Source organism: Salvelinus fontinalis, chromosome 27 (genome assembly GCF_029448725.1).
Source record: "Salvelinus fontinalis isolate EN_2023a chromosome 27, ASM2944872v1, whole genome shotgun sequence".
NCBI classification, from domain to species: domain Eukaryota; kingdom Metazoa; phylum Chordata; class Actinopteri; order Salmoniformes; family Salmonidae; genus Salvelinus; species Salvelinus fontinalis.
This window is the reverse complement of record NC_074691.1, coordinates 14,462,512-14,475,280: the sequence shown is the minus strand read 5'-3', so window position 1 is coordinate 14,475,280 and position 12,769 is coordinate 14,462,512. Positions and strand designations below refer to the sequence as shown.

Sequence of the window (12,769 nt, the reverse complement as noted above, 5' to 3'; positions counted from 1 at the left end):
AGGTTTCTTCCTAGGTTTTGGCCTTTCTAGGGAGTTTTTCCTAGCCACTGTGCTTCTACACCTGCATTGCTTGCTGTTTGGGGTTTTAGGCTGGGTTTCTGTACAGCACTTTGAGATATCAGCTGATGTAAGAAGGGCTTTATAAATAAATTTGATTTGATTTGATATGGACATGTTGACAGAATGTGTGTTCCAACAGCTCTCAGCAGCATCTTCATCTGAACATTCAATCATACAACCTCCCAGACACAGGAGACGGAAGATTGTTCAGGAAATCCAGGCCAACAGCCACCGATAACTCTCTCTAGTTTACAATAGCAAACAGCTTTGTCAAATCTCAAGGGAGGACTCTTTTTTATAGAACTTATCCTGTCCAGAATACACATGGGCACATGGGGGAGTTCAGGAGGGCTCTGGGGAAGCTTACACTTCTAGCAGTACTGATTACTGGAACTGCTCTTTCTCTCTCTGAGTTCTGTGACGTGACCCTAAACTGCTCTGAACAATGTAGTTTCTTTCTATAAATGGACTGAAGAGGTATAGTTATTGAGCCCACTACCCCTTGCACAAAATCTCTATAAATGGTTGCACTGTTATTTCAAACCCTTCTTACAGAGCTGACTCAATGTGACAGTCATGGATGTTAATGTCAGAGAAAGGTCCTCTGGGAACTATAGAGGATAATGGAGTCCAACGGTTCCTGTGTCCATCTGTGAATTCCCCTGAATTATCGCTTCAGAAATATTGTCCTCGGTCATACCTCAAATAAAATACTTGTTGTTTGTCTGCGTTTGACATAAAACTGAGGGTAGAAAATAATTTGAGACAGTTCCAGATGCTAAGGACTTTTCACAATGGGAGTGTATGAAACAGATTAACCCAAACATTTCACAATGCAAAATTAAATATGTTCTATTACCTTCCAAAGAAATGTTTCCTCCAATAAAAGTTCAAACATTGATAAGAAGCATCTTTCCCTCAGCCGTAATTCAGGGTCTTTGTTCTCCCTAGGCTCACCATACGCTGAGGTGATCAGGTGATTCTCCAGCAATCATTTCTATTTTCGTCCTTCATGTGGAACCACTTTTAAGGTAATTGCTTCTCAGTTGTCAAACCAGAGATGACATACCCAACTTCCTCTATCCCTCCTCACCTGTTCTCTTGATGTACTTTATCTAGGGTATGGGCTAGGATTACTTAGCTTTCAACTGAACTGCCTCAACCATTTTCATCTTAATCAGAAAATAATCAAGTCCACATGTATAAACAAATGTTTTTTTTATTATTTCCATGGTACATGAACAATTAAAAAATCTGAAAAATCTAGTAAAAAGTATTGTCTAATGGACATATGAAATATTCTTGTCACATATTCACTGTATTTATTTATCTATTTCATACTACTTCAGGTATTGTTGTCTGGGTGTTATGACCAGCACAATCGATAAGCAGATATTTACATTCCTCAGCAGTCCCGATGTCCAATAAAAGTGGGGATTGGGGCCACAGTATAACCAAGTATAACCATAGTATAACAAATCAACCAATCTCGACATCACATAGCAATCATACCATCCTGGCATTTGATAGTATGCTCCTGAAGTGGGAACCTGGGTTTGTGGTCCCTATTATACAAAGCAAATGTGTGCAGTCTGCTCCCTTAAATGTATGTGAAAAAGCATTGCATGACAGTGATTCATTTCCAGCACAGTTGAAAATCCATGCAAGAATAACCTCTGTTATGTTCACAGACTAACTGCACCCTGGTCGAATATTTGAGACAGGATTATAATAGAGATGATCACGTACTGTTGGAATATCTATTTCTAAAAAAACAGAATAAATGTTTTGTATGAAAATATTTTAGGTAGAAAACATTTTTTCTCCTTTCTTTTCTGTTGTAGGACCTTTCCCAAGAGGGAAGCATGATCAGTCTGAGTGAAAATATATAGAGATTGTAAGGTATTCTCCTTGGCTGTTGGCTGAGAAAACGAGTGCATTGCAACACCTCTATAGCACTTGTCTCCGCTTGAACCTAAGTTGATAAAAGTGAGGACCATTTCTGAGGGGAGCTGCTCCACTGCTCCATATGAAATACTGAGATAGTCCAGATTCATGAGTCTGAGAGTGGATCAAACCTAGTCCTCAGGACCTCAGCACATTTCATTGTTTATCCCAAATCAATATTTGGCAAGGGATCATCTACAGAAATATTTTTCTTACAGCCATCATATCATGTCAACACGTGATTTACATGTGAAAGTATCTTACATCAGGGGTTGGTTTTGTTTATTTCACACAATAATACATATTTCCCTGTTTAATTTCCTGTGAGAAACCTGCATGTTTTACCATTTCACTTTATTTTCCCCGAACTGTAACTTGCCCTCTTAGGCTGTAATTTGTCTTACTCGTCGTTAGAGTCATGGTTTCCATACATAAACCAAGCATCAATCCTCAAACCGCCCATGCAATTATCGATGAAGAGGGTGACATTTTTGGATGCGCTCTAACAAAAAAAACTGTTGACAGGAGAAGCAAAAACGAGAGAGAGAGAGAGAGAGAGAGAGAGAGAGAGAGAGAGAGAGACAGAGAGAGAGAGAGAGACAGAGAGAGAGAGACAGAGAGAGACAGAGAGAGACAGAGAGAGACAGAGAGAGAGAGAGAGAGAGAGAGAGAGAGAGAGAGAGAGAGACAAAGACTCATTCATGATGATAAAAAACAATGCTTGGCTCTACAGGTAGAAATAGTAAAATTGTCAGACACAAACCAATAAATCGTACTAGGGCCAAGTCATACATCCATTTAAAATGTCATCTCTTCCCCTTTCTTTTCTTTGTAATCACTTTATCTATCAAAAAATTTGACAAACATTTGTGACTGACCATTTTTTAAGTTGGTCCATTTTCGGCACTGAATCTAGTTCAGCTAAGAAGTATCTGCTATTGATAAACCTACTTTACATGAACAATAGCCATCCAAGAGGCCCCAAGGGGTCTGAAATCAAAGCATGTTTGCACATAACTGTCAACTCAGTTGCCCACAGCGGTGGGTGGGTGTAGGACAGCAGGACACAGCTCCTCTGCTCTACGTCACGCTGCCTGTCAACTGCAACTAATCTCAGCAGTTTGTAACTGAACTCGGTGGGGGTTCAAATGGTGGGTGTTAGGTGTTGCATGTCACCCCCGCATCCTCCACGTGCCCACAGTTTGTCTTACCCCAGCCTGAGAACTTGCACTGGTGAATGGTGTCCTCGTTCCCAACGCAGGCCACGTCATCCATCCAGATGAGCCCAGTACCTAGAGAGAGAGAGAGCGAAAGAGCGAAAGAGCGAGAGAGAGAGACAGACAGACAGACAGACAGACAGACAGACAGACAGACAGACAGAGAGCAAGTGAGAGAGAACGAGAGAAATGAAGAGGGCAGAAATACTTTAGTCAAGATTAACCTAACAGTGCACATATGTCCTCTCAGCCTCCCACTGTTATTAATAAAACGTATGGTTTACAGCTAAGACGATAAAGGAGGGATATACAGGGCGGGAATATAGGGGCGGCCAAGTATCAGGCTCTGCTATTCTATTGTTTTTCTTCTCAAATCATAGCCTTTATCTGAATGAAAGAGAGTGTGATAGCAGAGTCTGGTCTGGTCATACTCAGGCTCCTCTTATTCATCACACCACTCTCCTCTGAGAGCCCTTGGAAGCGATAATGTGAGGCAGATATCTGGCAGAAGGATGAGAGCATGTCATGGCTCCACAAACACAGAGGCTGGCACAAGCCTCTCCTCTCTCCTCTCCCCACCAGGCAAGATAGCCAAGAGCCACCAGAGGGGACCTCTGGCATGGAATCTCTGTCTGAAATTGGGTTTATTGTGGTATCGATTACATTGAAGACAGAACTGAGAGGCCGAAAAATATACGGGACAACACCCTCTAGTGCCTGTTTCTCGGTCCAAATTAAAATAATTTCAAGACCCAGTCAAAATCTCTCGATGGTTAAGTAATAATTGCTGTCTGAAGAATGATGTGCAAAATGAATGTCCAACGTATGAACACAAACTTAGAAACTCCATTGTTCATGATAATGAGTTGTGAGTTACAACGGTAGAGGTGGGACACTGAATTCATCATTGGGTTTGAGAAAAAAAATTAACTTTCAATCGTGATGTATAGGTTCAGAACATTTGTGAAACAGCACAGTTAAAAATATACGGCAAATAGAAAACAAAACTGGATGGTCTTCAGAGATATATGGGAGGGGTTGAGGGTAATTGAAGGATTGGATTCAAAACAAACAAAAGATAACTAACGTAAAATACACTGTGTCCGATCTAATTTACCTACTTGCCAAATAAGCAGGTTTGAGAAAGACATGAGACCTTATATATACAGTGCATTCGGAAAGTGTTCAGACCCCTTCACTTTTTCCACATTTTTCTACGTTACAGCCTTATTCTAAAATGGATTAAATTGTGTTTTTCCTCATCAATCTACACACAATAGCCCATAATGACAAAGCAGAAACATATTTAATTATTTTTTTGCAAATGTAGAAATATAAAAAAAACTGAAATAGCACATTTACATAAGTATTCAGACCCTTTACACAGTACTTTGTTGAAGCACCTTTGGCAGCGATTACAGCAACGAGTCTTCTTGGGTATGATGATACAAGCTTGACACACCTGTATTTGGGGAGTTTCTCCCATTATTCTCTGCAGATCCTCTCAAACTCTGTCAGGTTGGATGGGGAGCATCGCTGCACAGATATTTTCAGGTCTCTACAGAGATGTTCGATCATGTTCAAGTCCGGGCCCTGGCTGGGCCACTCAAGGTCATTCAGAGACTTGTCCCGAAGCCACTACTGCATTGTGTTGGCTGTGTGCTTAGGGTCAATGTCCTGTTGGAAGGTGAACCTTCACCCCAGTCTGAGGTCCTGAGCCCTCTGGAGCAGTGTTTCATCAAGGATCTCTCTGTACTTTGCTCCGTTCATCTTTGCCTCAATCCTGACTAGTCTCCCAGTTCCTGCCGCTGAAAAACATCACCACAGCATGATCCCGCCACCACCATGCTTCACCGTAGGGATGTTGCCAGGTTTCCTCCAGATGTGAGACTTGGCATTCAGGCCAAAGAGTTCAATCTTGGTTTCATCAGACCAGAGAATCTTGTTTCTCATGGTCTGATAGTCCTTTAGGTGCCTTTTGGAAAACTCCAAGTGGGCTGTCATGTGCCTTTTACTGAGGAGTGGCTTCCGTCTGGCCACCCTACCATGATTGGTGGAGTGCTGCAGAGATGGCAGTCCTTCTGGAAGGTTCTTCCATCTCCACAGAGGAACTCTGGAGTTCTGTCAGAATGACCACTGTGTTCTTGTGGACCTTCAATGCTGCAGACATGTTTTGGTACCCTTCCCCAGATGTGTGCTTTGACACAATCCTGTCTCGGAGCTCTACGGACAATTCCGTTGACCTCGTGGCTTGGTTTTTGCTCTGACATGCACTGTCAACTGTGGGACCTTATATAGACAGGTGTGTGCCTTTCCAAATCATGTCCAATCAATTGAATTTACCCCAGGTGGACTCCAATCAATTTGTAGAAACATCTCAAGAATGATCAATGCAAACAGGATGCACCTGAGCTCAATTTCAAGGCTCATAGCAAAGGGTCTGAATACTTATGTAAATAAGGTATTTCTGTTTTTTATTTTTAATACATTTTCAAAAATGTCTAAAAAACATGTTTTCGCTTTGTAATTATAGGGTATTGTCTGTAGATGGATTTTAAAATATTAATCAATTTTAGAATAAGGCTGTAACGTAACAGAATGTGGAAAAGGTCAAGAGGTCTGAATACTTTCCGAATGCACTGTATGCCTAACATAACTACAACTTTGTTTGATTTATAACAAGGGATAATATACATGCAGGAAAACCACAGTGAATCCAGGTGAAAGCTATGATCCCTTATTGATGTCACTTGTTAAATCCACTTCAATCAGTGTAGATGAAGGGGAGGAAACAGGTTAAAGAAGGATTTTTAAGCCTTAAGACAATTGAGACATGGATTGGGTATGTGTGCCAGTCAGTGGGTGAATAGGCAAGACAAAAAAATGTAAGTTCCTTTGAACGGGCTATAGTAGTGGGTGCCAGGCACATTGGTTTGTGTCAACAACTGCAATGCTGATGTTTTTTTTCGCCCAACAGTTTCCCGTGTGTATCAAGAATGGTCCACCACCCAAAGGACATCCAGCCAATATGGGCAAGCAACCGTAGGAAAAGCTTTTGACACCTTGTAGAGGCCATGCCCAGACAAATTGAGGCTGTTATGAGGGCAAAAGGGGGGAGCGCAACTCAATATTAGGAAGGTGTTCTTAATGTTTTTTTCTACTCACTATATACAGTTTATCAAACCAATCCAGAATAATATATGTTTTAAATGCAATAAGTCATAAGGATATCACTCTCCCCACAAAAGGTTCCCACAAAGTTAAAATTAGCATAAGCATGTCTGTCTTATCCCACATTTGAATCAGATTTCACGTTATAATTCCTGGCCTTCTTTTTGCTTCAGGGTTATATTCGAATGCTGGCAACATAATGAGCACAAAAAGTACAATATGCTTTTTATATCCTGAATCAGACATTCATTTCTTTCACTCTAAGATGACAGTTTACAGATGTGCATGTGGGCCTCATCCCCATAGGCCTATCAGGGGCTGTGTACCAGTGAGGGAATTCATGGACGGACTTGATGAAAGATAAGAGGCCAAATATATTCTACATTGGCTGGAGGCCGCAGACTAGACCATCAACCCTTTTAATGCCAGGGCTTGTCTGATATATCGTATAAATATACGTCTACAATGAGAACTATGTGTGTAGTTAGGAACTAATGTCTCCATTTCAGCTATTTTATTTTATGTATTTGTGTGTCGTACCTCAAAAGTAGTAGTATCACTAATGCTCAAAGGAGGCCCTTTGTGTGTATGGAAATATCGTTCCATATTGTTTTCCATATACTTTATGACCAGCAGGAATATTGAGAAGGAACCAGGACCTAGTAGGCCTACCGCCTATCTACTCTATCTGTTTGTTCACAGAAACATTTTGAACTTTGAGTGTGAGCAATATTTTCCCTCAGAATGTTGGCAAACACACTCTGTATGATCAGAGTTTCTGCTTTAAGGTCATTCTACCACATTTAGCACTATGAGAGAAGACTCCAAGTTTGAGCACCACCAACTACATAATATTGAATAACTGAAACATCTTGAGTGCAGCATGAACTTGAAAAGGAAACTTGGCCAGGACCAGTATAGTATAGTGTACATTCACCACAGATGTTTGGACTGGGCCTAATACATCACTGTTGGGTTTATTTTAACAAGACATGCCTCCTAAACTGGTTTACCCAGCATCTCAACACTTATTTTGAGAATAATTTATTGTATTGACCATGTACAATGTCATCTCTAACATAATTATAGATACAAATACGGGTCAGGATGAGGTCAAGAATAAAGAAACAACATTTTGCTTCGCAAATGGGGTCTATGAAAGACATATTTACAACTGTTTAATTAATCCTCAAAAGTAAATGTAAATTATTGTTAATTTTAAAGAATGGTTCTTGGAATTAGATTAGTTTTTTTTTAATTTCCAGATTAATTTGAACTAAATAGTATTAATACACCATAATATTTTGATTGGACCAAACATAGATGTGTGTGTATGCATGATGTAATGATGGTTGTGGAAAATAGGTCATAAGAGAGGAAACAGATGGATATTACCACTGGCACATTTTTGATGGCATCTGGCTCCTATGATGTTCCTTATAAACGTATATGAATGTCAGTAGTTTTCAAATGCTTTGTGCACTAATACCCACCATAAAAAAGTACAATTACAAAAACAAATGGTAAAAATCCTAATCCGCCTCCACAAGTTTATCACAGTCTGCACTGTAGTTAGTTCAAATCTCGGTAGAGATAAAAACAGCCAAAAGGCTTACCTTGTCCAAACCGGCCTGTTTTATGGATCTCAAAGGCTCCTTTGTAGCCAAGCATCCTGCAGACAACGTCGCCGTCCTTCTTGTCCCAGACGTCATCACACACCGTCCCCCAGCGTCTCTCGTGGAACACCTCCACTCTCCCCTCGTGAGGGCCTGATCCATTCACCAGCCTCACCAGTGTCTCATCCACTAAATCGCACGCACACACACACACACGCACACGCACACGCACACGCACGCACGCACGCACACACACACACACACACACACACACACACACACACACACACACACACACACACACACACACACACACACACACACACACACACACACACACACAGTAGGGGAGAGAGACATGGATGGTGGTTTGAAAGGGGAAGCTGGTCATGGGCCAAACAAACCCCTAGCCACAGACCACTGATCAGATTGAGGTGGCTTGACTCAGTGTATTAACCTCAAAGATGGATCATAGAGTGCATTTCTGTAAAGTCAACTAAATTATAGTAATATTCAGAGGACACCGGCAAGTTGATTTGCTGTTGATTTCCCAACCAGGTTAGTGAAGTCATACTTTTTGGATTAGTTTGTTCAAAACACTGTTTGTACATTTCATGTAGACAAAAACAATTCTTCAGGTATGGAGCAACAAGCCAAACATCTTTCTAACTTTATTTAATGTCAATTATTTTTCCATAACCGGGAAAATAAAACAAAACACTTGAACACATCTTTAGGAAATGCTTTCCATGAAGCTTGTTTGTTCAAAGGGGTTTGCTATTAGGGGTAATTACTTTCTCCATACTTGGTGACCTCCATAACTGCAGTTATAAAGGGTTTGGAGTGACATTTGTGGTCTTGTCGGGGCAGGAGAAGGTGTTGAAAACAATTGGTACCTCTCATTGGAAGATTAACTCTGACCGAACTAGCCTTTATTGACCTTTTCAGGAGATGGATAACCTGGGGCTTAAATGGCTGAACATGAATCTGGAGGACAGACTCGAGAAGAGCACAGGAACAAGGTCAGGAATTAGGTCAGAGAATGTTGTCACAAGAAATAGAGATGCAGGGACCGGATATTAGCCATATAATCAAGTGAAAATATTAAATTTTGTCAAAATAAACTTTAATTGACTAAATGTGTTTGTCAGCTTTTTGGTTAGGCATACGCAATCTGTGCTCTACCCTGGACTGTATGTGCCCCTGTTTCATATGCAAGACCTCACCTCCCAGAGATGGCCATCACAGGGGCCAGTCTATGTGATATTGTAACTGTGCTGAGGCTATCTCCTCCATCTCAGGTCACCTCTGCTGTGTGTGTTGATGCTAGACTGTTTTCTGCCTTGTTTAAAGAGGGTTCTCTCTGTGTGTGTGTGTGTGTGTGTGTGTGTGTGTGTGTGTGTGTGTGTGTGTGTGTGTGTGTGTGTGTGTGTGTGTGTGTGTGTGTGTGTGTGTGTGTGTGTGTGTGTGTGTGTGTGTGTGTGTGTGTGTATGTGTGTGTGTGTGTGTGTGTGTGTCCCACAAGACAGCAGGCGTCTCTTTCCCCCAGCACACACTGTGGGAGGCTGATCCGAGGGACCTCCCGTCGACTGTCATGTTTGGGAAGATTTAGTAAGAATAGGAAGGAGAGAAAATGCTATTTCTAGCCAGGATGTCATATTACAGCTCCCCTGCACATGAAGCCTAGTCCTGTAATGAAGCCTAGTCCTGTAATGATGCCTAGTCCTGTAATGAAGCCTAGTCCTGTAATGAAGCCTAGTCCTGTAATGAAGCCTAGTCCTGTAATGAAGCCTAGTCCTGTAATGAAGCCTAGTCCTGTAATGAAGCCTAGTCCTGTAATGATGCCTAGTCCTGTAATCCTGCAACAAAATACCTAATGAAAAACATGTTGCAGCCAGGTTTGGACCTACCTTCACGCCAGCATGAGGCTTGGTTTGTTCAAATCATTTTAGAAGTTCAGAAAGAAACTTAAGTTAAGTTAATCACACATCCAACAGAAAACCTCTTAGCAGACTTCTCCTGAGAGAGACTCATGCACAGTATAATACAGGGACTATTCAAGTCCAGCTAATTGATAAGATGAAAACCAATACTTCTACCACCACACTCATGACATCTCTCTGTAGTTTCACAACTGAAGTATTTGTTCTAGAAAAAGAGTTGTTTAGTCTTATGGGAGAAAACACTAAAAACAGTGCTGTCAATACCTTATAAAAGTAGGCACGTTTCCAACTGTGCCTTTGTCGATTGGAGCACTCGCCCACTTTGCTATACTTTACATCATCAAAACTACAATTTGAACTAGGCTTTTCATTATTAAAATACACTGGGGGGAAAATGATATCTGACTTGAATTTAGCATGTATGAGCAACATAATTAGAACAAAAACAATAACCGATTAAAGAACAAAAATGGCTACACTGACCTATAAAACTGGCAGTCAACCAAACGTTATACCTTCCTCTACTCTTAGGGAAGTGGAAGGGGAGTGAATCTGAATCTTAGTGCAACAGCTTACAACATCTGGACCCTTTGCAACAACATTTATGGACTAATGGACTAAGACAATGCTGTGCATTTTGGGGCGTGTGTGTGTGTGCAGGTCTAAGTGCACATGTGAGTGTGTATATGTTCACAACTTCAGGTTGTTCATGTGTAAATGCACCTCCCATTGGAAGATTAACTCTGACTCAACTAGCCTTTATTGACCTTTTCAGGAGATGAATAGCCTGGGGCTCCAATGGCTGAACATGAATCTGGAGGACAGACTCGAGAAGAGCACAGGAACATCTTGTTAATGTGTTGCAGATGCTGCAGGCTGAGCTCCGCTCTACTCTTAGCCTGAGACTTGCAGCCAATCTGGCAGACTGAAACCATGTGTCTGCTGCAGATATGTAGGCATACTTCAATCTGTCCAGTGAGACGCAGACCCAGGTTATCTCTGATAGGGGTGTGATGGGGCTAGGCCAGAGCCATGGTGGTATTAGCAGGGTAACTAACATGGCACAGTGGATGAGGATCTGTGTGCAGTAGGTAGCAGAACCGACATGGAGAAGCCCACGCTCTTATAAACGGCTAATTCAGCACAATGATGCTTGGGTCTACTTGACTGGCACTATGAGGTCAGATTGATTTAGCCTACAGAGCCAAATTAGAGATACACCTACTTACTGTAGTATCACTAAAACTTAACAGTCGTACAGCTGTAAGTGAATCATGAAATACTTCCTTTAGGGAAATGGGAAATGAGAAATAGAATTGAGTGCACTTTAGAGGGCCGTGTTACACTGTTACAGAGAGACATTTATGACTATGTGCTGCAGTAGAGGAAAGACTCCCCTATCCGTTAGTGGAATTAGGTCCGAGAATGCTGTCACAAGAAATAGAGATGCAGGGACAGGATATTAGCCATATCATCAAGTGAAATGATTACCAAGATAAACTATCTAGCTGTAGACAACAAGGACAATATAACAAATAATCTCCCATGTTGACTTTGTCTACTTGTACAAGCATTTACTCTATAATGTATCTCTGCTTGACATCTGTACGTCTGAATACAAACACCACTACATCTCTCTGGCTTGCATTGACTAAATGTGTTTGTCAGTTCTTTGGTTAGGCAAACACAATCTGTGCTCTACCCTGGACTGTAGGTGCCCCTGCTCACGGTCCCTAAGGGACTTTCATATGCAAGACCTCACCTCCCAGAGATGGCCATCACAGGGGCCAGTCTATGTGATATCGTAACTGTGCTGAGGCCATCTCCTCCATCTCAGGTCACCTCCGCTGTGTGTGTTGATGCTAGACTGTGTTCTGCCTTGTTTAAAGAGGGTTCTGGGTGGGTATTGTCGTTATCCTCGTGTGTGTGTGTGTGTGTGTGTGTGTGTGTGTGTGTGTGTGTGTGTGTGTGTGTGTGTGTGTGTGTGTGTGTGTGTGTGTGTGTGTGTGTGCGTGTGCGTGTGCGTGCGGCGTGTGTGCGTGCGTGCGTGTAGGCGTCTCTTTCCCCCAGCATACACAGTGGGAGGCTGATCCGGGGGCCTCCTGTTCACCACACTCAAAAAATGTGGGGTTCAACAAGGGTTCTTCTATGAACCTTAGGGTTCCTGGCACTGAAAATGCCCCCCAAAAGGTTCTTCCAAGAAGCCCATATGAGGTGGGGTTCATCGAGGAACCTCCTTAGTTGGTGGGGGTTCTTACAGGAACCTAACTGCCCAACTGAAATATTTGGATTTGAATTTGAAAGGACAGCAGGTGCCGGCACTTAACTGAAAAATATAAAGATCTCCTCAATTTAAGGTAAGGTTTGTTTCTTGTATTATCTAAATTTATATTTTTTATGATGATACCATCTATCTTTTCATATTGTGCAAATCTTTCTTAAACAGAAAAAGGACACAATTCAATGGATATCAATCAACAGAGAGGTAATAATATGTAGGCCATAAGAATATGTTGAAGGCTAGCTGTTTTGGGTGAAGATGATTGAACTGCTCACTTTTGTGTCTTTGTCTGCAGGTATACAGACAAGGAGGCACACAAAGGTACAGTACCAGTCAAAAGTTTGGACACACCTACTCATTCAAGGGGTTTTTCTTTATTTTTACTATTTTCTATAATAATAGTGAAGACATCAAACTATGAATAACACATATGGAATCATGTAGTAACCAAAAAAGTGTTAAACAAATCAAAATATATTTTAGATTTTAGATTCTTCAAAGTAGCCATCCTTTGCCTTGATGACAGCTCTGCAC

General features: G+C 41.5%; 1 protein-coding gene across 1 annotated transcript in view; it reads right to left on the bottom strand.

Moving 5' to 3' along the window:
- Window positions 1-1,261: 1,261 nt before the first annotated feature.
- Window positions 1,262-12,769, bottom strand: part of LOC129825107 (scavenger receptor class A member 5-like) — a 51,534-nt gene continuing 40,026 nt past the window's right edge. Inside the window, exons 8-9 of the mRNA XM_055884890.1 lie at window positions 8,012-8,200; window positions 1,262-3,299 (exon numbers count right to left, since the gene is read on the bottom strand). Of these exons, the coding sequence (XP_055740865.1) occupies window positions 3,166-3,299; window positions 8,012-8,200 (323 nt within the window). The 3' untranslated portion in view covers window positions 1,262-3,165. The remainder of the gene's footprint in view (window positions 3,300-8,011; window positions 8,201-12,769) is intronic.